The 25,727-nt window shown below is 47.4% G+C and overlaps 1 protein-coding gene across 15 annotated transcripts in view; it reads right to left on the bottom strand.

The window, feature by feature from the left end:
- Positions 1-25,727, bottom strand: part of CAMK1D (calcium/calmodulin dependent protein kinase ID) — a 498,666-nt gene that overhangs the window by 24,405 nt on the left and 448,534 nt on the right. For all 15 annotated transcript variants that reach the window (XM_005564630.4, XM_005564633.5, XM_005564632.5 and 12 more), the window contains one exon: positions 21,541-21,616. In XM_005564630.4, coding sequence (XP_005564687.1) covers positions 21,541-21,616 — 76 coding nt within the window. The remainder of the gene's footprint in view (positions 1-21,540; positions 21,617-25,727) is intronic.

Genomic DNA, 25,727 nt, shown 5'->3' with positions numbered 1-25,727 from the left:
TAGAAATTTCAGAGAGCTCCCTGGCCAAGCTATGTCATTAGCAGGTTTGCGTGGAGGTGATCTAAGAGGAGAAGTAACAGCCTTGGGCTGTTTTACTTGATACACGGAGGACTTCTGTGACCACGGGGCCACCCACTCACACTGGTAATCCCAGGGTTATTTACAAATGTTCCAGAAATGTGGCTTCTTTTACATATCCAACCCTTTAAATAATCTACAAATTATATCGCCAAGGGTCCTCAAAGGCAATAATGCCTTTCCCAATTTTTCTAGGCTTCAAAGTTCTTGATTCAGAATAACACTGGCATTTGCAACGGTCACACCCAATCAAGGCAATTCAACTTCAAAGCACTCTTCACTGCCTCCATCCCAGCCTCGGGTCTACCTTCCAGGAAGAACTCTTACACCTTACTATGTTTCCTGCTGCCTTTTTTCCCTCCCCTCAGTCCTTTGGGTCTAGAGGTGCTCACAGCTCAGCTGCAATGAAGCCCAGGGTCATGGGTGCTATTCCTTGTGGTTCCCAGACCTCTCTTTTCGTATATAGTCCTCACACATCCCTCATTTTAAAGGCGAAGAAACCAACAAGCAGCAAAATCAGGGCCTGAGCCTATTCTGTCAGATTTTAGGCCTGTGTTCTTAACCATTTTGCTCATGCACTAAAGGGAGGGGCTCGAGAATTGAACTTTGGGCTTCAATCTGACTTTGCATTCTCTCTGTGGGGTGTCTGGTTGGCCCTACCTGCCCCTGCACGTGCAAGTGGAACCCTCTGATGGGACCCTGTCTCTCCACCCCCAGCTCCCACAGGCAGGGTCTAACAAGTAGGATGCTACTTGGGCCAGGCACAGTGGCTCACGCCTGTAATCCCAGCACTTTGGGAAGCCAAGGTGAGCAGATCACCTGAGGTCAGGAGTTTGAGACCAGCCTGGCCAACATGGTGAAACACGGTCTCTACTAAAAATACCCAAATTAGCTGGCCGTGGTGGCAGGTGCCTATAATCCCAGCTACATATGGGAGGCTGAGGCAGGAGAATCGCTTCAACCCGGGAAGCGGAGGTTGCAGTGAGCTGAGATCACACCACAGCACTCCAGCCTGGGCAACAAAGTGAGACTCCCATAAAAAAACAGTGGTGCTAGGGGAGTACCAGCCACAGCCACGTGGGACACCAGGTGGTGACTGTTATATTTTATTTTGTGGTAAGGACATTCAACATGTGATCCTCCCTCTTAACACTTTTTTTTTTTTTTTAAATGAGACAGGGTCTCTCTCTGTCACCCAGATTGGAGTGCAGAGGTGCAATCTTGGCTCACAGCACCCTCCCATCTCCCAGACTCAAGAGATCCTCCTGCCTCAGCCTCCCAAGTAGCTAGCACTACAAGTGCATGCCACCATGCCCAGCTAATTTTTTTATTTTTGTAGAGACAGGGTTTTGCCATGTTGCCTAGGCTGGTCTCGAACTCCTGGGCTCAAACACCTGTCTCTGCCTCCCAAAGTGCTGAGATTACAGTTGTGAGCCACTGTGCCTGGCATCTTAACACATCTTTTTTTTTTTTTTTTTTTGAGACGGTGTCTCACTCTTCACCCAGGCTGGAGTGCAGTGGCGCCATCTCGGCTCTCAGCTCACTGCAAGCTCCACCTCCCAGGTTCACGCCATTCTCCTGCCTCAGACTCCTGAGTGGCTGGGACTACAGGTGCTCGCCACCATGCCCGGCTAATTTGTGTGTGTGTGTGTGTGTGTGTGTGTGTGTGTGTGTGTGTGTGTGTGTGTGTTTTAGTGGAGATGGGGTTTCACCTCGTTAGTCAGGATGGTCTCGATCTCCTGCCCTCGTGATCCACCCACCTCGGCCTTCCAAAGTGCTAGGATTACAGGTGTGAGCCACCAGGCCCGGCCAACACATCTTTAAGTGTACACTACACTACTGTTGACTATAGGTGCAGTGTAGCATGGGAGGTCTCTCAAACACATTTATCTTGCTTCACTGAAACTGTATGTGCCCAGTGATTAGTAACTCCTCATGCCCCTCCCTCCAGTCCCTGGCAGCCACCATTTCCACTCTTTCATTCTATGAGTTTGACTATTTTAGATACTTTGTCCAAGTGGGATCATGCAGTATCTGTCTTCCTGTGCCTAGCTTATTTCACTTAGCACTGTGTCAATGTCCTCCAGGTTCACCCATGTTTCACATGTTGCAGAACTCTCTCCTTTTTAAAGGCTGAATAGTATTCCATTGTATGCACCTACCGTGTTTTCTTTATCCACTCATATGTTCATAGGCACTTAGCTTTTTTCCACCTATTCAGCTATTGTGAATAAGGCTGCTATGAACATGGGAGTGTTCATCTCTCTTCAATATCTTGATTTCCATTTTTTTGGAATTGCTAGATTATATGGTAGTTCTATTTTTAATCTTCTGAGGAATTGCCACACTGTTTTCCATAGAGTCTACACCTGCAAATCCTCCCCAGACCTTGCCTTTTTGATCTGTCAGTGACATACAAACGGCCAACAGGCATGTGAAAAAATGCTCAATATCACTAATCAGGGAAATGCAAATCAAAACCACAAGGAGATACCACTTCCTACCTGTTGGGATGGCTATTATCAGGCAGTGATTTTTAAAAAGTATTTCTGTATGGATTTTTTTTTTTTTTTTTTTTTTTGAGAGAGAGTCTCACTCCGTTGCCCAGGTTGGAGTGCAGTGGCTCAATCTTGGCTCACTGCAACCTCTGCATGCTGGGTTCAAGCAATTCTCCTGCCTCAGCCTCCTGTGTAGCTGGGATTACAGGTATGTACCACCACACCCGGCTAATTTTTGTGTTTTTAGTAAAGACGGGGTTTCACCATGTTGGCCAGGGTGGTCTGAAACTCCTGGCCTCAAGCAATTCACCCACCTCAAGCTCCGAAACTGCTGGGATTACAGGCATGAGCCACCACACCCAGCCCCGTATGGATCTTAATAGTATTTCACAGTTTTTGTTTTTGTTTTTGTTTGTTTATCTGTTTGTTTTTTGAGAAGGAGTTTTGCTCTTGTTGCCCAGGTTGGAGTGCATTGTGCGATCTTGGCTCACTGAAACCTCCGCCTCCTGGGTTCAAGCGATTCTCCCGCATCAGCCTCCAGAGTAGCTGGGATTACAGGCGCCTTGCCACTACACACCCAGCATTTTTTGTATTTTTAGTAAAGATGAGGTTTCACCATGTTGGCCAGGCTGATCTCAAACTCTTGACCTCAGGTAACCCACCTGCCTCAGCCTCCCGAAGTGCTGGTGTGAGCCACCGAGCTCAGCCTCTGTCTTCATTTTTAATTGGCCAACATACACATAGTCACTTAGTACCTCCTGGCCTACGTAGGCCAGGAGGAGGTATACTGAGCACTCATGCATTTGTCAAGTATTTGTTTTGCACCTACTACATACCAGATACTGAGTTTGACACTGGAAATACAATGCTAAGTTAAGAACCAGTTTCTGCCTTCAGGAGCTCAGAGTGGGCGAGAGAGGCACATAAAGAGATAATAATGACATAGGTGACAGGAACAAATCTGCAGAGGCTATTCTGGGTAGACAAGGGCCTGCAAGCCAAGCTGCCTGGCGGGAGGGGAGGAGGTAGACGCCTATGCCCCGTCTCGGGGAGGAGCAGGAATTTTATGGGAGAAACGGGGGGGCTGCCGGCAGGAGTGGCCGCCCAGGAATAAGAGCATGCGCCATAAACCAGCAGTTGATTCGAGCATAGAAGAACAGCTTGCTGCTGCGGTGCGGCATGTAAGCTGGCGCGCAGCGAGAGCTGAGGTGAGGCCTGGGAGGGCTGCGTTCCCCACCCTCAGGTGGGTGGTCTGTCTTGCAGGTAGAAAGGAAGCCCCTGAGAGGTATAGACAGAGGGGCGATAGGGACAATTGACTTTGCAGCAGAGACATTTGAGGCAAGAAGACAAATCGCCAACTTGCCTCAGCCAGAGGAGACAGGGCGACCTGCAGTGGAGCTGGACGGGGGAACAGACAGTTTAGACACAATCGGGCAGATCTGGCGTAGGACGGTGTAAACAGCGAAGGCCAGAATGCCTCAAAGGTCCCCAGCATGGACTAGAGATGACGTCCACTGCCTGAAGAATGCAGGACAAGGAGCAGGTGGCCGGGGTGGCCTGGCTGTGTCAACCATAGCACCTGGTAATTCCAGCTCCCTCTTTAGTGGACGCTGCCTGCTCAGAGAGGTGACTCCAGGCAGTTCTTTGTAGGCAGGGTGAATAGGAGAGAGGGCAGCGGAGCCAACTCCCCGAGGCAGCCCCATCCCTGGTAATTAGCTCTGATAATTACACTGGATCTTGCCTAGGTGTCCACCGAACAATAAAAGAAAGCAGGGAAGAGGGCAGAGCATGGGCCAGGAGGAGAGACCTCCACTCAGTGGTGAGGCTGTGAGAGGAACCCATGCTCACGGTCGCATCAGTGCTCGGCCTTCCAGTTCATTCCACACGAAGCTGTGCAACAAATCCCTCTTCCTTAAGGCAACCGTAGAGAATCTATTCCACGCAACCAGAACTGCCAATGTCCCACAAAGGATAAAGATGTGATTCCTTTCAGGCCGGGGAGAGCTGGACCAGGTACACGGGAGGGATTCAGGTGAAGGCAGCCAGCAGGCAGCTGGAGTTAGAGGCCTGATGCCAGGGACTGGTGTATCATGGGGGTGCTGGGAGAGAGCCATCAGCACATGCGTGAAAACCAGGACAGGAGACGCGATCGCTCAGAACAGATAAGATCACTCAGCTCAGGGGTCACACACACACCCGCCACGGACCCGATCTGGCCCATGATGTGTCTGGCCAGCAGCGATTCCAAACAGACATGACTTTGAGTGACCAGAGACAGGCGTTGATCTAGCCAGATTGCCACAGCCCCCAAAGTCCCCACGGTCTTGGCGTATTCAAGCATGCATGTATGTGGATGGGGACCAGACTCAAATTCCCTGGAAGCCTGGCATGGCTGGCTGGCTGGGTAAGCACAGCTAATTTATCTGCTTCTTTGTATGTGCCAGCAAGCCCCTGGCATGGACAAAAATCACCCAGCTGATCACACATTAGGTCATCTCCCTGGCCTTCCACCTGCTCAGCTGGTGACTTTGAGTCAAGGGTCAAGGGTGGAGCTTGGGAGAAGGCCACTTTGAAAGAGGGGAGGAGCCTCAACACTGTGAGGTCCTGCTGCGCTGCAGAGCTGCAAAAGGGACGCAAAAGGTGTGGGCCCTGCCGGCCAAGGCCCAGAGGCTGGACGCTATGGAGCAGGTGGATTCCTCCTCCACAGCTGCTGCAGGAAGGCAGGGGAGAGTGAGTAGTCTGACAGGTAATCAGGGAAGGCTCCCGGGAGTAGGTGTGACCTGCATCTACAGCAGTGATTCAGGCTGGGAAGCTAATATTAATAAAACCGCCTGTCAGGGAGTCCTCTGGCTGTCACCAAAGACTGACTGAGCACTGACCAGGTCCCAGGCATGGAACAGATGGTCAGAGTCCCTATTCTCATGCCATTTACATTCTAGTTGGGGGTCAGGGGGACAGATACCCAACACTAACCTTCAAAATAAACAGCAAGTGTAGAAGATACCAGGAAAGGTAATTTGGAGCTGGTCAGGGGAAGCCTTGCATCCCTAATTGAGAAAATTCCTTTCTATGCACCGTTCTCTGTGCCCAGGGTTGCTCTTCTCCCGCTGTGCACAGATGTGACCTGCTCTCCCCCAAAGCCCCGTGCATGGGTCTATGCTCAGTGATGTCTTTCTTGATCCCACCCGGACAGGGCAGGCCCCCAGCTTGATGTTCTCCAAGTTTCTCAGGCACCATCATCAAGGCATGCATGTTGGTTTCTATCTGTCTACATCCCATTGTTTTCTCTGATAAAGTCTGAGCCCCCCAACGGTGGTGATCCTCATTCCTTTTTGCAACCCTGATCCTAGACCAGTACATAGCATGCGCTCAGCAAAAGGTGGCTGGATGCACGAGCCGTTCAATGTCTGTGTTTCAAGGACTGCCACCCCCCACCCCACTCAGTCCCTCTCCATACAGTTCTCATTCTTCACAGTCCAGCCCACCTCCCTCTAGGGTTCTCTTAAGAAATGTAAAGATATCGGCCTATCGGCCAGGCACAGTGGTTCATACCTGTAACCCTAACACTTTGGGAGGCTGAGGTGGGTGGATCGCTTGAGATCAGGAGTGAGTTTGAGACTGGCCTGACCAACATGGTAAAACCCCGTCTCTACTAAAAATAAAAAAATTAGCGGCTGGGTGCGGTGGCACATGCCTGTAATCCCAGCACTTTGGGAGGCCAAGGCAGGCGGATCAAGAGGTCAGGAGATCGAGACCATCCTGGCGAACATGATGAAACCCCGTCTCTACTAAAAATACAAAAAAATTAGCTGGGCGTGGTGATGGGCACCTGTAGTCCCAGCTACTCAGGAGGCTGACGCAGGAGAATGATGTGAACCTGGGGGGCAGAGCTTGCAGTGAGCCGAGATCACGCCACTGCACTCCAGCCTGGGAGACAGCGAGATTCCATCTCAAAAAAAAAAAAAAAAGAAAAGAAAGAAATGTAAAGATATTATGGCTTATTATCATGATTATGTTTACTTTCACACCTTGATAATGAGTCCCTGAAGGACAAAGCCTGTGCCATATCTAGTTTTTTTTTTTTTTTTTTTTTTTTTTTTTTTTTTTTTTTTTTGAGACAGTCTCACTCTGTTGCTAGGCTGGTGTGCAGTGGTGCAATCTCGGCTCACTGCAATCTCTGCCTCCCGGGTTCAAGCAATTCTCCTGCCTCAGCCTCCTGAGTAGCTGGGACTATAGGTGCACGCCACTGCACCCAGCTAATTTTTGTATTTTTAGTAGAGATGGGGTTTCACCATGTTGGCCCGGATGGTCTTGATCTTCTGACCTCATGATCTGCCCGCCTTGGCCTCCCAAAGTGCTCAGATTACAGGCATGAGACACTGTGCCTAGCCTAGTATTTCTTTTCTAACTATCTTTTTCTATCTTTTTTTTTTTTTTGAGACAGGGTCTAGCTTTATCATCCAGGCTGGAGTGCAGTGGCATGATCATAGCTCACTGCAGCCTCGAACTCCCAGGCTCATACAATTCTCCTGCCTCAACTTCCTGAGTAGTGGGAACCACAGGCCGTGCACCACCATACTGGGCTAATTTTTTTTTTTTTTTTTGGTACAGACAGGGTCTTGCTGTGTTGCCGGGCTGGTCTTGAACTCCTAGGCTCAAGAGATCCTCCCACCTTGGCCTCCCAAAATCCTGGGATTGCAGGCATGAGCCATCATACTCAGCCTATATCTTTCATTAGCACTCAATAGTATTTTATTTTTTTATTTTTTTGAGATGGGAGTCTTGCTCTGTCACCCAGGGTGGAGTGCAATGGCACAATCTTGGCTCACGGCAACCTCCACCTTCCGGGTTCAAGCGATTCTCCCACCTCATCTTCCCAAGTACCTGGGATTACAGGCACCCACCACCACGCCTGGCTAATTTTTGTATTTCTAGTAGAGATGAGGTTTCACCATGTTGACCAGGCTGGTCTCGAACTCCTGACCTTGGGTAATCCACCCACCTCTGCCTCCCAAAGTGCTGGGATTACATGTGTGAGCCACCGCACCTGGCCTCGATACTACTTAATGAATATCTGTTGATTGATTATTCTTTGATGAACAAGAAATACTTTGTGTGAAATATTCATGCTTGTGTGTGTGTACTGACTTAAGAAGTTGTACTGAACATCCCAAAATAGGTGTTTACCCTGAAAAACGAAAATCGAACCAAATTTTCCCAAGTGTAGTACTTTCTCAGTTATTTTTGCAGTAAAGTCTCCTGATGGCCAATGGCATCCACTGTAAATGACACTACTCAAGGCAGACTGGAATGAACACAAGGAAACTTCAACATGCCCTGGGCCCACCTAGGTCCAGGGCCTCAACCACTGCCTCCAGGGACTTCCTTGATGCGGAGCTCCTCCCACCAGCAACTGCCCATCCGATGACAGAGCTGACAGGTGGCGCCTCTTGCTCCCAGCCTGAGTCCTCAAACCAGAAGCTGAAAAGTGTGTTTGAAGAAGTACTTTTCACAGTAGGGGGACTCGCAGCGTCAAAGATTTTATTCTGGGGGCCAGAAGCTATCACCTGGTCCAACCCCTTGTTTAGGAGACAGGGAAAGTGAGTCCCAGGGAGCTGAAGAAGAGATCTGGGCATCCATCCAGAGCTCTGGTCTAGAAAATAAAAGGCTACTTCAAGCCAATTCTACAGATATATATTTTATCTATCTACCTACCTACCTATCTATCTATCTATCATATATATATATATCTGTGTATATATATAAAAAATTATTTTTTTTGAGATGGAGTCTCCCTCTGTTGCCCAGGCTGTAGTGCAATGGCGTGATCTCAACTCACTGCAACCTCCGCCTCCCAGGTTCAAGTGATTCTCCTGCCTCAGCCTCCCGAGTAGCTGGGCTAATTTTTGTATTTTTAGTAGAGATGGGGTTTCATTGTGTTGGCCAGGCTGGTCTCGAACTCCTGACCTCAAGTGACCTGCCTGCCTCAGCCTCCCAAAGTGCTGGGATTACAGGTGTGAGCCACACCCATGCTTGGCCAATTCTACAGATACTGATAGAGCACTGGCATTGTGTGAAATGCTGATCATGGAGTAGTAAGACAGACCCAGGTCTTGCCCCTCAGGGTTCCACAGTCCAGCCTTATTTAAATGGGACAGTGGAACGTTTACTTTTCTACAGTAGAGAAACCACTTCTAGAGAATGTGTCCTGTAAATGTTTTTGTTTTTTTTTTTTGAGGTGGAGTCTCGCTCTGTCGCCCAGGCTGGAGCGCAGTGGCGCGATCTTGGCTCACTGCAAGCTCTGCCTCCCGGGTTCACGCCATTCTCCTGCCTCAGCCTCCCGAGTAGCTGGGACTACAGGCACCCGCCACCTCGCCCGGCTAGTTTTTTGTATTTTTTTAGTAGAGACGGGGTTTCACCGTGTTAGCCAGGATGGTCTCGATCTCCTGACCTTGTGATCCACCCGTCTTGGCCTCCCAAAGTGCTGGGATTACAGGCTTGAGCCACCGCGCCCGGCTCCTGTAAATGTTAATAACCACAGCTACCATGTACGGAGCTGTCACCATGCCAGACACTGGGTTATGCAATTTACATATATTATTGTCTCATTTAATGCAGTTCTAAGCTAACTTTTTCAATCTTCAATTTCCAGATGAGGAAGTAAATGCATGAAAGATTAGACCACTTGCTTACATCTAAGAGACAGCACAGAATTTTACTCTATTTGTGCAACTCCAGAGCCAGGTCATATTAACCTTTGGGACCTCCATCCAGATGTAGCACTGCAAAGCTGGGGAAACACCATATCTGCATGTTCTCTTTCAGAACCTACCTCTGCAGTCAGACTGCCACGATTTTTCTATACTATACTTTTGAAAACAGAGCCAGAGACAAGGTCATGTGACCTGCCAAAGACATGAAGAACAGGCCGGGCGCAGTGGCTCACGCCTGTAATCCCAGCACTTTGGAAGGTCGCAGTGGACAGATCATGAGGTCAGGAGTTCAAGACCGGCCTGGCCAACATGGTGAAATCCCGTCTCTACTAAAAATACAAAAAACTAGCTGGGCGTGGTGGTGCGCGGCTGTAATACCAGCTACTCAGGAGAGGCAGGAGAATTGCTTGAACCTAGGAGGCAGAGGTTGCACTGAACTGAGATCGTGCCACTGCACTCCAGCCTGGGTGACAGAGCAAGACTGTGTCTCAAAAAAAAAGAGAAAGAAATGAAGAACAGCCCAGAGGTCTTGCAGTTCCAAAATCAACGTGGAATGTTCTACCCAGTCTGTGTTCCTGAAGACAGATGGGAGGAGAATGGCCAGGATCATGATGGCCCTGTCTGTGGAGAGAGGGCCTGGAGAAAAATGAGGGTGCGTCTGTACTGAGCAAATCCCAACAGGACGGAGAAGCCTTTTGCCAGCGCTACGCTCCCATGCAAAGCTGTAAGAGGATACAAAAGCAAAGAGTTCCCTCTGGCGAGGCCTTGCAGGGCTCTGTGAGGCTGGCCAGGGCACAGGAGTGCCTCGCTGACTGGGAGAAATTGGGAAATAAAGTTCACAGATATAAGTGAATTTTCTAAACACCTGTGAAAGTGCTGAGACTTATTTTATTTTCTGAAAAAATATTTGAACACAACAGTTCACACTGATAACTGAATAATCATCAGTTAATGGTAACCCAGGACTCTCTGTTTTAGTCCAACTGGAAGAAAAGGCCATGAAGGAGAATAGAAGTGATTTTTTCAAGGAAAAAGGGCGACTTTTCCCTTGTGTGGAAAGTTTTCCTCAGCCAGCAAGTCAGAGGAAAGGAGACACAGGTGTGGAGCCTGGCTCCATCAGGAACTGTGTGAGTGACACTGGGAAAAAAAGTCACCCTCACTGAGTTCAGTTTATTCTGTGAATGGGGATAACAACACCCACCTTATATAAATATTGGAACATATATCATGTATTCCATATGCTAATATGTATGATATATAAAACACACAGATATATAGACAGGTGATGGATAGATATAGATAGAGACAGATGATAGATAATGATAATGAAGATAGATATAGATAGGAAGATAGATGAGATGGATGGATAGATAGATGGAAGGATGGATGAATGGATAGACGGATAGATGACAGATAGAAAGATGAATGGATTCATGAATGGATGGATGGGTGGATGGATGGATAAACAGAAGATGGATGGATGGAAGGATGGATGGATGAATGGATAGACAGATAGACGACAGATAGAAAGATGAATGGACAGATGGATGAGAAAGATGGATGGATGGATGGGATGGATGGATGGATAGATGGATGAGATGGACGGATGGATGAGATGAATGGACGGATGGATGAGATGGATGGATGGATAGATGGATGGATGGGATGGATGGATGGATGGATGGATGGATGGATGGATGGATGGATGGATTGACAGACAGATAGCTAGATAGACAGAAATATGGATGGATGGATGGATGGATGGATGGATGGATGGATGGATGGATGGATCGATGCTAGAGATGTAACATCTGAAAGTTCCAGTGACATAGTGAGCATTAAATGCTGGTTCCCACACCCTTATCCCCCTGTTCTCCTTTTTATCCCAACTCCATCTCCTCCTTCTCAGGTTCCTCCAGCTGAAAGACGCTGAAGTGCAAGGGCAGCCACACAGCATGGGGAAGAGCAATGTTGAGGTGGAGAGAGAAGCAGATGAGCCCTGAGGACTTAACGCAATGTCCCACACTCTACCCATCAAAACGAAGCAACATATTTTAAAATTTTGGGCAACATCTCAGAACCACCCACTAACAACCGTACACCCTGACAGAACCTTCTAAGCCATTACGGAAGGGACAGAGGGAGACGCTGCCTCTGGTCATTATTCTGAGCGCTGTATTATGAACATGATGACAGAATGCACTCGACCTGCTTTAGAAGTCTGATCTTTGTATGCCAGTATTTCTGAACACTTAGCCAAGGAACCCTCAATTCTAAGAACAGCACCAGGTTTCCTGAGAACGCTTGCTCAAAGGCATATTTGTTTAAGGAATTTTTTTTATACAGTGAGGCCAAGCTGCCATAAAAATGACCGAAACAACAAATCCCCAGGTATATTACACACTAGGCAGGCTTCAAGGCCAACCCAGGCCCAATAGGGGTCTGAAAAACACAAGCAAAATCAATCCACTCTGGGCATCGCTCCTCTGGACATCAGAGTGTGTCCACATGTAGCGACCACTGGGTGGCCACTGTCTGTCCTCTGCCTTGGCACTCGGTCAATATTTAACAAATATTTATTGAATGAATGTCTGCACCCTGTAGGAAGAAATCTGAATTGTATTAATCTTACTCTGTATAATATGACAGACTTTAAGAAATAATAAAATAAAGCAAAGCTTTTAAAAGCTGATAAATCTTTTGTACTTATTTGCAAGGCCGACCTAGTAATCAAAACAGGTTTCAGCATATTATTTGGATTTATAACATTTAATGGCCAATGAGACCTGAATCGTTATAAAAATGTAATCTAATTATTTCAGTAACTGTGTATTTGACTGTGCGCATTTCCAGAGCTTTCTCCTTGCAAACTTACAAGAGAGCAGGCCGGGGAAACTAGGAACAGTTCACATATTAAACCATGCGGAGGGTGACTCCAGCAAAGTACTGGTGATGAAAATGCAAGGAGGATAAATGCCTGCTGCACCCCCTGAGGTTTAGATAATGTCTTGCAAACTGAGAAGGAGTAAGCAGATTAGGAAAAGATTTAGGGGAAAAAGGAAAGGGAATACTGGAGAGGAAAAAGGAAACCCATTCCTTAGAAAGTTTTTGCACGACTGAAATTGAACACTGGCGGGGAGGAGGGGAGGGAGAACAAAATACATCTCCAAGCATGACTAGCGAGCAGCAAAATCCACGTTTTGATTCCTGCGTTAGTCAAATGGACACCACCTCAAGAAAGCGCGGCGCATCTGTGCAGAGCACCAGCCTCCTCCTAAAGGGCAAAACACATCTGCAGGAAGTTGGGAAAAAGCCACTTTCAGCGCAGCTCATGCTAACAGTGAAACTGAGTGCACACCGGGGACAAAGCAGATGAGTTAGTTCTCATGAGGGGTGGATTTCACACCAAAGCACGAAGACTGCAGACATCCAATCTGGAGGCGATTAGCACCAAGTGCTAACCAATGATGCGGAATGCATGGAGGATTTCCAAGTTTGATTTCTGCAGCTTGACTTTGCTTACTTGGTGGTTAGGCTCTTCCTTCCTCCCTTCCTCCCTCCCTGGCTTCCTTCCTTCTCTCCTTTTTCTCCCTCTTTCCCTCCCCGCCTCCCAGTTTGGATGGGTAAGCAGTTACGCATCTGCATAGGCTGACAATGGCACCTGGGCAATGTCTTGCTCCCTCCATCCCACTGGCTGAGGCCTTGCATTGCACTTTCGGCGTGTCCTCTTCACTGAATGCTCACAATGTACTTCTGAGATGGTCTAGAAAATAAGCCCTTGGAACGTGGACAGCAAGGAGACCAGACGCGGGAAGGTGGCACCGTGTACCACATTACACGGTGTCGCGTTGAGTCGTGGGCTTCTGATCAACTCTTCCAAGGATCCTCCCACCCATGTCCTCCAGGGTTTCCCTGACTTGCTGGTGTGCGGTGGAATCCCTCCCCTCCCAGCCTCCATCCCTGCTCTCTTCGTCACAAATGGGGCCCGAATCCACCTGCTTGCTATCGTGCCACCCGCCGTGGAGCTGGGCATTTTCCCCTGTGCGTGTTCTTTGTTCTTTTCACCGTCTATGCCCTGCCCCTGTCCTGCTGAGTGCTGCTGCTATGCAAATCCAACACATACTTAAAACCATAATAAAGAGCCCCTGATTCTTCCGTGTGCACAGTATCCTGTAGGGGAATGAAAAAATCCTGATAATTCAGAGATTATATTTTCCCCATCCCCAAGTTTGAGATATTAAAATTTCAAAGCTCGATCAAGTCCTTCAAACTCTATTTTAAACACTATCTTTCTAATTGAATGGCACCTCTTTTCTCATACACAAACAGCACTTTTTATTTTCAGATAACTGGGTCTTGAGAGGATAGAACCATCAATCTCTCTAGGCAGATACTGAAGACAGAGCCCTTCCCTCGGCCTGGACTACCTCTCTCCTGGCAGATTCTCACCCATCTTTCCAAACCCAGGTCGCTGTCACCTGTCCTGGGAAGGCTTCCTCAGGCAGAGCAGAGTCCCGGCTCTGTTCTAGGAGCTGCCCACCACCTCCCTCCCATTTCAGACATCTGGAAGACTAGACTGTAATTTATCTGTTTACTGTCTGTCACCTCCAGCAGACAGTAAGTGCCTCCTAGGCCAGGCCGGTGATAAATCCATCTCTGCATCCCCATCAACCTGCCTGACACATTTTAGGCTCGATAAATGTGAGTTACGTGAATGGATGTCAATCTCCTGCCTTCCATTCTTCAGGCTAAATATCCCAGAGCATTTAGCTGCTATGTAAATGACAGCTTCTAGGAGATGGGGCTAAGATGAAAACAAGAGGGCACAGGAAGTAAAATGTTTCTCCGTCTGGCGTGAAGCCACGCCATTCAGGGCACAAAAGTGATGGCTGTGAGTCACAACCTTCCGACTTCTCGCTCTGTGGTGCCCTCTCTACCTCACGGCCTTTGAAGGCAAAACCACAGAAGTTGGTGCATTCCACACAGCCTGAGGTCACTGGCAGGGAGCTGCTCTCCTCACCATCTAAATGCCTGATTTCCCTCAATTGCACTGCTTGTGAAGTTTCCCCCATCACTGTTGTGTGCCTCCTGCACCTGCTCTTTGACACCAGAGTATTTTGAGGGGTTAGAGGTAGAGTAAACCAACTGTCACAGACAATGACTCAAGTCCCTTGCCTCAGCTTAACAAAGCTGAAATATGGCCCAACTTCTGTCTCCAACTAAAGCTGCAGGGAGTCACAACCCACAGGTGGCATTTAGCCATCCCCAGGATGTACCCAGCAGAGAACATGATGGGGAGACGAGGTCCTTTCTGAAAACCCTTGGAAAGCAGCCAAACCGAAATGCAATCCATGAACTAAAATCGGTCACCCGGGAATCATAACAATCAATCAATGCCTGCTGAAATCAAACAACAATGCGGGAGTGATCATGGGAAAGGGTGGGTGGCCGGTGGCTGGTCTTTAAAGCAGAAGAAAGGAGGGGTCATAAGAACTGGTCACTAGGGGCTGGGCATGGTGGCTCATACCTGTAATGCCAGCACTTTGGGAGGATTACTTGAGGCCAGGAGTTCAAGACTAGCCTGGGCAACATAGTGAGACCCTGTCTCTATGTTTTGTTTTGTTTTGAATTAGCTGGGCATAATGGCACACTCCTATGGTCCCAGCTTCTCGGAGGCTGAGGTGGGAAGATGACTTGAACCCAGGAGGTCAAGGCTGCAGTGAGCTATGATTGCGCCACTGCACTCCAGCCTGGGTGACAAAGCAAGACCCTGTCTCTAAAAAAAAAAAAACAAAAACAAAAAAACAAAAAACAAGAACTGGTCAGCTGTGCTCACCAGCCAATAGAAAGAGCTGCTCAGCGGAATCATCCTTCTGTGGAGAAGGTGGCCTGGAGACCAGCACAGGCTTCATGAACGTATCTAAGGCCACCCGCCTCCACTGCTCTGATACCCTGTTCCAAAAGAAAGAAAGCTTCTGCTTTTCATTTGATTTCCCACGGAGCGTTTCCTATAGGGGAGAGAACATGTTTGTTTGTTGACACGCATATCCAATTACCTTTTGAAGCAGGAACTGCATTATGATTTAGTCAATGGACAGTCCAGTCTTTTTTTTTTTTTTTTTCCTGAGTCTAGTTACTGTGAATCAATTCACAAAGATGTCTGAACAAGATGAACAAACAGATCAAACTGAGTTTCCAAATTTCTAAAGCCAAAATCCAGACCGTGGGCCCACAGTGGCCGGAATGAGGCACTGTGCCCCACGTCACAAAGCTCATGAATATAACCAGGTGACTGTTGCCCGCTGGCCACGTCAGTGAACAGTCCCTATTAAAGTCAGCACTCCTCATACTGATAGGAGTAACAGCCATCACGACCCCCCAGGGCTTGGGGCTGGGGCTCGGTGACCACGCTGCATTCTCTTCGGGGGATGCTTGGGCTCAAGTTCTCCTTGGAACATATGTATTCCATCAAGAGTCAGCTGTCAGTTGTTCAAAGGGATGGGAACTGCCTTGGCGAGGATCATCTTTTGTTTCAGAACACGGATATAAGCATGCAGACTAGGCCTTCCCTGTTCCATTCTTCCAAAGCTAATTCAGCTGCATGCACAGGCAAATCGACATTTATGTGAGCAAATTTTAAAAAGTGAGCAATGTGGAGGCCCACTAAAGAAAGCGGGGTACCACCAGGGTTTTGCCTAGAGTTTCTTCTAGGCAGAGAGGTCTGAGGTCTCCCCACCCATGGCCAAGTTCAGCCCACCTGTCCAGCCTGCTCCTGTGCCTCTGAAATGCCTGTTCCAATTTGGGAGTGGGAATCTCTTTAGGATCCTTCTCCACTGTTAGCCCACATTCACGGTGTCTCCTCACAATACACAGCATCCTTGAACATAATTTAGGCAAGTGATCATTAAATAATCATTAAAAAAATGAGTATTCTTCAAGTTCTGAGAAGAAAGGCGAGCTATATGTTATCACAAAATCAAGATTGACCTGTGAGATGCTGAGGTTCATCTTGATTGAGGAAATTTGTGCCTTGAACCTTATGCTATCTTGGCTGAGCCAAGCCTGTCATACTGGACACAACACGCTTATCACAAAGCCCAACCCACGCCATCCTCAGTCCTTCCCAGCAACATAAGCTATTTGAGCAAAGATGTTTTTTGCAAGTCCTAATCCCCAAAGCAAGATTCCTGGCAGGATAAGAACCCATCACATGAGTTTTTAAAAATGAGTGTCCTTGGTAGGAAAAAATATTTCTCCTTCCAAATGATGAATAGTAGATAAATGGAGACCAAAAGAGGGCCAATTTATCAAGTGCACACACCAGCAAAAGGAGGAATGTTTACATGGCGTGCAAGAGGAGAAAACTTGGTGCCGTGGCCTGTCACGGCCACTTTGGCTGCAGTCTGATATCTCAGGGTGACAGGTTTATCAAACAAAAATAAGAGTGCTACGCTCCAAAACACTGCAGGGGCTGACCTCTTTTCCATTACAGCAGCTGGGAAGAATGAGGTGCTCCGTGCCTTCCCCGGGGGAGGCGGCCTCCCTGGCATGCTGCCTGTTGGTCATGGACCGCTCAGTGGCCTGGTGAGTAAGTCTTTAGATGGGAATGGGAGACCAGGCATGGAGGACCCACGGGAAGGAGAGAGTCTGAGAATGAGACACACAAGTTCTGATGTCTAACGCTGCTTAAATCCAGTGCCTATCTCTGACATCGACACAAACTCAGGCTACAGAATGGTCAGAGGATAGCTTCATGAGCCCTCACGCAGGCCGCAGCACTTTGCTCTGGTCCTTGCCTCCCTCCCCATCCTGTCTGATGCTCTTATCTCTCTGCTTATCCAACCTTCTAGACCCACGTTGATGGTGCTTTTCCTTGTCCTCAGTGACCACTGCATTCTGTGACCTACCATAGCTGTGCACGGGCCTCCCTGTACATCAGACCCCCAGCCACAAACTTATCATTCTTAGTGTCAACAACCAGCATTTATTAATTGCCTTCTCTATTCCAGGCACCGTGCAAAGGGTGAAACATGGAAAGATGATACAGACTCGATGCCTCTCAACAGAGTACCAACCATCTGTATGGTGAGAAAAGATGAATTTGTAAGGAGATTAATCTACTGAAAATAAAGTTGAGGCTGGTGGTTCTCCAACTACAGCCGTGTTATGTACTCAATCATACCCAGGATTTGACCTATCACCCATAGGAGTCTGAACATCTTACAGAATACAACTGAGATGCCAAGAGTCCATTCATTCTCTGCTTGGGACTCACAGAGCTCTAGAAGGCACCTGAAAAAACAGAAGCCCAGGCTGCCATCTTGAAATCTGACACAGTCATGAAATTGATCTGGGACTAGTCTCTGGGGCAAAGCTATTGTGACCAGGAAACCATCAAGTGGAAACTTACCAAATTTATACTCAAAGAAATATGGCATGTGTTTGCTTAATACTACACTTGAACCCTGGCAAATACTGCAATGTATATGGAAATCATAAGGGTTTGGGTGCACCACTTGTCAAATCATACTCAGAAGTACGTGCCAGTATCTCTATCCCAGACCTTTCCTGAACACTACACGTGCATACACTACTCAGTGGGTATCTCCCAAGGGTCTCAAGCTTAACGTATCCAAAACCAAGCTATTGATCTCACCCACCCTCCTAAATCGGCTCCTCTTCCATTCCTCTCTCTTTTTTCTTAACCATCAACACAGTTATTTAAGCCAACTCCTTGGATTGAGACTTAAAGACTCCCTCTCCTTCATCCTCCACACCCAAAATAAATCTGAGATCTCTCCACCACTCTCTCCATAATCACTGCCTCCCCAGGAGAAGCACCTCTCACCACTCCTCTGCCCAGAGCTTCCCACTCAATCTTCACCTTCCACATTTTCCTTCCAATGCTTTCTTCAGAGTGGCTGGAATAATACTTGAATGTGAATCAGACTGGATCACAACACTGCTCAAAACCCTTCCCAATGCCCTTGGGTTAAAATCCAAACTTTTACCCAGTCTCTCTTTGTTCTGGCACTAGGTTACTTCTTGCATGTCACCTTCTGATGTCCTGTCTTGATACTATCTTTAGCCATGCTGGCCCTCTTTCCAACGTCATCCTACCTATGGTCCATGGCAGACGTGGTTAGTTGCCTAGAAGAACTCTGCTTTCACTCAAGGCTTCTCCCCACTGTCAACTGCTCCACTTGGCCAACCATCATGATCTTGTTTTCTTTGCCAGTGACTGGTTTAGGAAAGATACCAGAGAGCTTGCTCTTCTGTACTTTCTCTACAGCATGTGAGGCCACAGCAAGAAGGTGGCTGTCTGCAAGTCAGGAAAAGAGCCCTAACCAGGAAAGAATTGGTTGACACCTTGATCTTGGACTTTCAGCCTCCAGACTGTGAGAAATAAATATCTGTTGTTTAAACCACGTGGCATATTTTTGTAGCAGCCTGATCTGACTAAGACATCATTGCTCAGTTTTAAATTGCGGGTCCCAGTCATTCTAAGAAACATCTGCCAATATCTGTCAATATGTGCCTTCCCAGAGCTGTACCAATGCCCCACTCCCTCGGCTGTGACTTCAGGGAAATAATTATACAAACAAACTCAAAGGGAGTCCACAGACATTCATGCAGACCAACTCATGGTTCAACGTTCAGATAGACATAAAGGAACAAATAACCAGAAGGTCAGAAAAAGGGCTACTTTCCCCAGCCCCAGGGAAGGTTTCTCTAGATGACTGATACTAGCTTCAGTTCTTTGCGGGAAGAATGGCCTAGCATTTATTTCCTTAAGCCTTCCATAGTTAAGCTGGGTAAGGCAGAACCTCTAATAAGATTTCTGAGGACTTAGAGCCAGGGTGAATAACATGGGGCTCCTGTCCAGTGTCTGCTTACCAGGACAATGACCACATCCCCCGAGAAAATGGTATGCAAAATTGTGTGTGTGTGTGTGTGAGTGTGTGCATGTGTGTGGGTGCCTGTGTGCACGCGCATGTGTGGGCACGTGCGTGCGTGCGCATGTGTGTGCATGTGTGTGTGTGTGCCCATGCATTGTGTGTTGTATGCATGTGTGCATGTTGTGTTCATGTGCTGTGTGCATGTGTTTGTTGTGTGCGTGTTGTGTGCATGTGCTGTGCGTACGCGTATGCGTGTGTTGTGTGCGTGCGCATGTGTGTGCGTGTGTATGCATGTGCATGTGTGTGCATACATGCATGTGTGTTGTGTGCGTGTGTGTGCGTGTGCGTGTGTGGTGTGTTGTGTGTGTGCGCATTGTGTGTGTATGGTGTGTGTGCGTGTGTGGTGTGTGTGTTTTGTATGTGCATGTGTGTGTTGTGCGTGTGCGTGTGTGGTGTGCGTTGCGTGTGTGGTGTACATTGCGTGTGTGGTGTACGTTGCGTGCACGTGTGCGTGGTGTGTGCGCACGTGTGTTGTGTGTGTGTGCGTGTGTGTGTGTGTTGTTTTGTGTGTGCATGTGTTGTGTGTGTGTGTGTGTTGTGTGAGTATGTGTGCGTGCACATGTGATCTTATTAGGGGATAGAATCCACAACTTTCATTAGATTCTCAAAAGGCTGTGAAACACACCTCAAAAGGATAAAACTGCAAAAGGTGATCAATGTCCTTTGAAAGGGAAAGCATTCTGTAAGTGCAATATGTTAGTTTTAAAGCTCAGACGAATCGACCCTTTGCCAATTTCCATAAAGGAGAGTCCTTTAGGCCAGGTATATCACAATGGATGAAATTCTCCTGTGATAATGGCAAGAATCTACAGGCACTGTTACCTAAACTCACACTAAACTACAAACGCAGCCCACTTGAATGCTGGAGAAAGGCCATCTGCTGCTCAGATGCTGCACCAGAGCCAACGTGGTGGTGGTGGAGGGATGTTTCCAGCATTCCTGGAGGAGGAGAGGATGCCACACACTGCCAGAACTTTCTCCAGTCACCATCCCCTGCAGTCTCTCATTGTGTGCAGGGGGCTCTTTCTGCAAGGAAATGCTCCCTCCTTGGGGATGATGAAATGGGGAAATTCATTTCCTAGCAATAGCAGAAACAAGTTGGCCTAAGCCTACCCTAAAAGTATGTTCCATAATAAGTGTTTGAAAGTATAACTTCTAAAAGAAATTGTAATTTAAAAATAACTTTACAGTAGACTTAAGCAAAACAAATAAAACAAATAAGAAACAAAACTGATGATCCTGAAATAACTGCAACAAGCCTATGGCCTAGAATTGCATTTCCTGGGTTATGGAGATAAGACATCTGAGAAGAAATGAAAAATCTAAAGGCTAAATTGAGATTTTCATTGCATTTTTTTCTCATGATTTCTTTGGGAGATGTACTATTTCCATGGTGGTTTGTGTCCACTAAAAAGCCAAAGTGGCACATGAAAAGAGGCTTAATTAGCTATTAGAAATATGCAAATTGAAACCCCCAAGGAGACACCACTTCACACCCATTGGGGGCTATTACCGAAAAAAAGGAAAATGGCAACCGTTGGTGCAGATGTGGCAAAACTGGAACCCTTGTGTTTGCTGCTGGGAATGTAAATTGCTGGTGCTGCTGCTACAGAAAACTGTATGGCGGCTCCTCAAAAATTCAACGTAGAACTACCACATGGCCCAGCAATTCCACTTCTAGACAGAAACCCCAAAGAAGTGAAAGCAGGGATTCAAACAGGTATTTCTACACCTGTGTTCACAGCAGCATTATTCATGATGCCAAAAGGTGGAAACAAGCCAAATGTCTATCAATGGACCAAGGGGATAAACAAAACATGGTCTAACCACACAACAGAATATTACTCAGCTTTTAAAATGAAAGGAAATTCTGACCCGTGCTACACTACGGATGGGCCTCGAAGATGTTCTGCTAAGTGAAATACACCTGACATCAAAGGACAGACACTGTGTGATTCCACTTATATGAGGTCCCCAGAAGAGTCAAGTTCACAGAGACAGAGAGTAGTGCAGAAGTTCCCAGGGGCTAGGGGAGAAGAGAAAAGGAGTTTTTATGTCAGGGGTGCAGTTTCAGTTTGGGGTGATGGAAAAGTTCTGGAAGTGAACAGCAGTGTTGGTTGTGCAACACTGTGAATGGACTTAATGCCACTGAAATGTACCCTTCAACACAGCCCTGAACTGTACCCTTAAACTGTACCCTTAAAAATGGTAAATTCTGTTTCATGTATATTTTGCCAGACAAACAAAAACTGGCCAGTAGAGGAAGAACCCAAGGCGGCAGGTGGTACTTACAAGATATAGGCAATCACCCCGATGGACCAGCAGTCAACAGCTTTGCTGTAAGGCTTCTGGGCAAGGACTTCAGGAGCTGCGGAAAGACAAAGAAAAGACACAGCCTGACAATTTACATGCCTCAGACTGAAGACAGTTTTTGGGGGTCTGCTATTTGGCCTGAACTTTCAGTGAGTATAAAAACCGAGTAGAGAGACTTGACCCATTTTTTTTGCTCGTTTTTTTTTTTTTTTTAAAGGAAGGAAGATAGGGTCTTGCTCTGTTGCCCAGGCTGGGGTACAGTGGCACAATCATGGCTCCCTGAAGTCTTGACCTCCTTCCTGGGCTCCAGCAAATCTCCCACCTCAGCTTCCTAAGTAGTTGGGAACACAGGTGCATGCCACCATGCCCGGCTAAGTTTTTTCTTTTAGGAGATGAAGTCTCCGATATTGCCTAGCCTGGTCTTGAACTCCTGGCCTCAAGCAATCCTCCCACGTCAGCCTCCCCAAATGCTGGGATTATAGAAACGAGTCGTTGCACTCAACAGAAGAAATATGAAGACACTACAGTATCTAAAGAATGTAAATAAAAACATAATGAAGAGGGGTGTGCTTGTGTGTGTGTGTGTGTGTGTGTGTGTGTGTGTGATGCGAGATTACTGATGGAACTCAGTCAGTCAACAAACACATAATACATGGCTATTTTATGGCAGTGCTGTACTAAGCACTGTAACTTAGATCAGCCTGATGTAAAAAGAAATACTTATTTTGGGGTCTGGAGTCTGTGACGTCACCTCAAGTCACCTCAAGGCAACATTTCTGGCCTCTGTGTAGGCCCTGCTGGGTGCTGTGGGGCCATAAAGGTGAAGCCCCTCCCGGGGCCTTCCTGGAGCTAATGGTGCCATGGAGCTCAGAGTTGAGGCCAACCCTCTGAAAATCCTGCTTCAGGCCTGCTCCTAATTCCTTCTCCAGGGTTTGGGGAGGGCGTCAGCATGCTCACTGCATTTTCCCATCTCATCTGTGAAACAGGAAAACTGCAATTCAACCTTGCATTCTTGGTTCTAAAGCACTCTTCATCAAGAGTTATCCATGCTGGGGGCTTGACTTGCTCTGTACTGATCCTAACTCCCTGTTCCTGGCCTTGGGGCTTGTTCTATACCGATTCTCTCTTTTCCTGGCCTTGGGGCTTGTTCTATACTGATCCTGACTCCCTGTTCCTGGCCTTGGGGCCTGTTCTATACTGATCTGACTCCCTGTTCCTGGCCTTGGGGCCTGTTCTATACTGATCCTGACTCCCTGTTCCTGGCCTTGGGGCCTGTTCTATACTGATCCTGACTCCCTGTTCCTGGCCTTGAGGCTTGTTCTATACTGATCCTGACTCCCTGTTCTTGGCCTTAGGGCTTGTTCTATACTGATCCTGACTCCCTGTTCCTGGCCTTGGGGCTTGTTCTATACTGATCCTGACTCCCTCTTCCTCGCCTATGGCCATCGCCCAGCATTGGCTACCCACCCATTCTGGCAACCAGCCGCATCTGGCATAGCTGACACTCAGTATATGTTAGTAAAAAGAGTAGATAAATACAAGAAGAGGCAGTGAATCTGAGTAAAATATCCTTTGCCCCCAAACACATCTGATGGCAGTGTCTTTAGCATAGACTTTCCTGCAAATTTTTAAGGATAGAGAAAAACAGCTAGAGCTGAGAAGGTGCCTGTTAGATGCTGAGTTGGGTCTTCTTTTATGATGTATTAACTCACTCACCCCAACAATAGCTGATGGGAAGTGCTAGTAGCATGATCACTATTATTCCCAAATTACAGGGGAGGACGCAGAGGTATGAGAGGTCAGGTAAGTTAGTCAGTGTTACCCAGTGGGAATGTGGCGTCTACACGAACTTCCTTTCAGAAAAGACTTCACTTATATTAAGTGACTGCCATGAATTGGGTCTTTGGTGAGTCATTTATAAATGTTTTCTATTGCAATCCTTTGAACTCTGACAACTATCATGATGGGCACCTGATAGGTCAGAAAAATGAGCCTCAGAGAGGTTAATTAACTTGTCCCACATCACACAGCTAGATAGGAAAGAGCTGAGATTTGAAACCAGCTCAATCTGATCCTTGTTCCAGCTCTTTTCACTCAAACATACTGTTTGCTAAGGTGAGAGCATCTTCAGTTGAGGTTTACATGGGTGTCCAATCTTCATTTCCCTGGGCCGCAATGGAAGAAGAAGAATTGTGTTGGGCCACACATAAAATACACTAACACTAATAATAGCTGATGAGCTAAAAACAAAAATCGCCAAAAAGTCTCATAATGTTTTAAGAAGATTTACAAATTTGTGTTGGGTCGCATTCAAAGCTGTCCTCTGGGGGTTGGACAAACTTGGAAATGAAAAGTTCTTTTGTAGAAAAATGAACTGGGAAATCCTCTCTTTCATCCTGTTGACAATAAACATATTCCTGAGCAAGAACAGGAAGGCAGACAAACCACTGCCGAGTGCCTCTGCTTATGGCAGTGCGGGATGCGCTCCACAGATAATCCTCCACACTGGCTTTAGTCTCCAACTCCCCCAGACTTCCTATCAGATTGTTATTTTTTCAAAACAAGAGCAAAACAAATAAATCTGCACATCCTTTCTTCACTCTGTTTACCCTCAACGTGGCAGCAAAATGAGAGACAGAACTACAGAGGAAACTCACACCTGGGAAGGGCCGCCCTCGGATGGCTGGGCGATAGCTGACTCTGCCGTGACTGCTAAGAGTATATTTCTCAAGGCTCTTGTCTTATGGGAACTGACAAAAGGGTGCCATTTACCACAGTTAATGTCTTCCTGATGTAGGAGGCATGTTCTCCCCACGCTGGCACTCTGGTCCCAGTGGCCAAACGAACACAGAAGGCGTGAGAAGCAACAACATCTGCAAGGACCCTCCAGGGCCGGCCTTGCGGCCTGATGGAAAGTGTCCACGAGGCAGAGAAGGCTCCTAGAGCAACGGTGGACCAGCTTCCCCTCCTGCAGAGCTGACAGCGTGTGTCAGGAGGGCAGAGCCAAGCTGGGGGTGGAGGCACTGGGTTCCAGATAACAAGAATCTGCAAACCTCTTCAGCGAGATGGCGCGGCAGCCTGGCCTGGCCACTCCACAGAACCAGATGTCAAACAGCACAGAGGTGCTGGGAGCTCACGGCAAACTTCAGGGCACAACCTCATGCCCTGTGCCAGGTGCTCAGAGTTGGAGGCTGCAGTGAGCTATGATCATGCCATTGCACTCCAGTCTAGGCAACAGAGTGAGGCCCCATCTCTAAAATAAATACATAAACGAAAATAAAAGGTTTCTGCTTTGGATAACAGCGTGGTTGTTATGGGGGAAAAGTTTTAAATTATTAACAAGTAAATGTCAGGATGACAATATTGGGGATGGAGATTTACATATTTGTGTCAAGAATTTGAACAAGAATGTACATTTCTTGTTCTTTTTGGTGTTGTGTCTTTTCTGTGTCACATCAACCAACAAAACACATTATTATTATTATTTTTTTTGAGATGGAGTCTCACTCTGCCATCCAGGCTAGAGTGCAGTGACGTGATCTCAGCTCACTGCAACCTCCACCTCCCGGGTTCAAGCCATTCTCCTGCCTCAGCCTCCCAAGTAGCTGGGATTACAGGCATGCACCACCACATCCAGCTAATTTTTGTATTTTTAGTAGAGACGGGGGTTTCACCATGTTGGTCAGGGTGGTCTTGAACTCCTGACCTGGTGATCCACCCGCCTTGACCTCCCAAAGTGCTGGGATTACAGGAGTGAGCCACCACACCAACCAGAGATGGGTAAACTATTTGTCTTCTGGTGACCTTAACTGCGCTTGGAAACAAACACATGGGGTAAAGAAAGAAGCCCAAAGCAACAGACATATGAGAAAGGAGCACAGACAATGAAGCTGTGGTGCCTCCAACAGCTGCTTACACAGCCTCTGAGCAAAGACCCGGCCGATGCCCTAGCCAAGGAAGACAGCAGGAATACGAGGCCACAGCCACTGCAGAGCAGGCTTCCCGCCTAGGAAGTGTGGACTGTGTTCTCATGAGTGCCCTATGCTCACAGTTCTCCAGCATCGTGGATGGTGGGAGGCAGGATTCTTTAAAAGAACAACCTCCTCCTCGTCTTCATCATCTGTTAGAATGAGGAGCATACTGGCCATGATCCATTATTCAGAAAA

The sequence above is a fragment of the Macaca fascicularis genome, chromosome 9 (assembly GCF_037993035.2).
Source record: "Macaca fascicularis isolate 582-1 chromosome 9, T2T-MFA8v1.1".
NCBI lineage: Eukaryota > Metazoa > Chordata > Mammalia > Primates > Cercopithecidae > Macaca > Macaca fascicularis.
The sequence above is the reverse complement of the archived record's forward strand: the minus strand, read 5'-3'. Positions and strand labels throughout refer to the sequence as shown.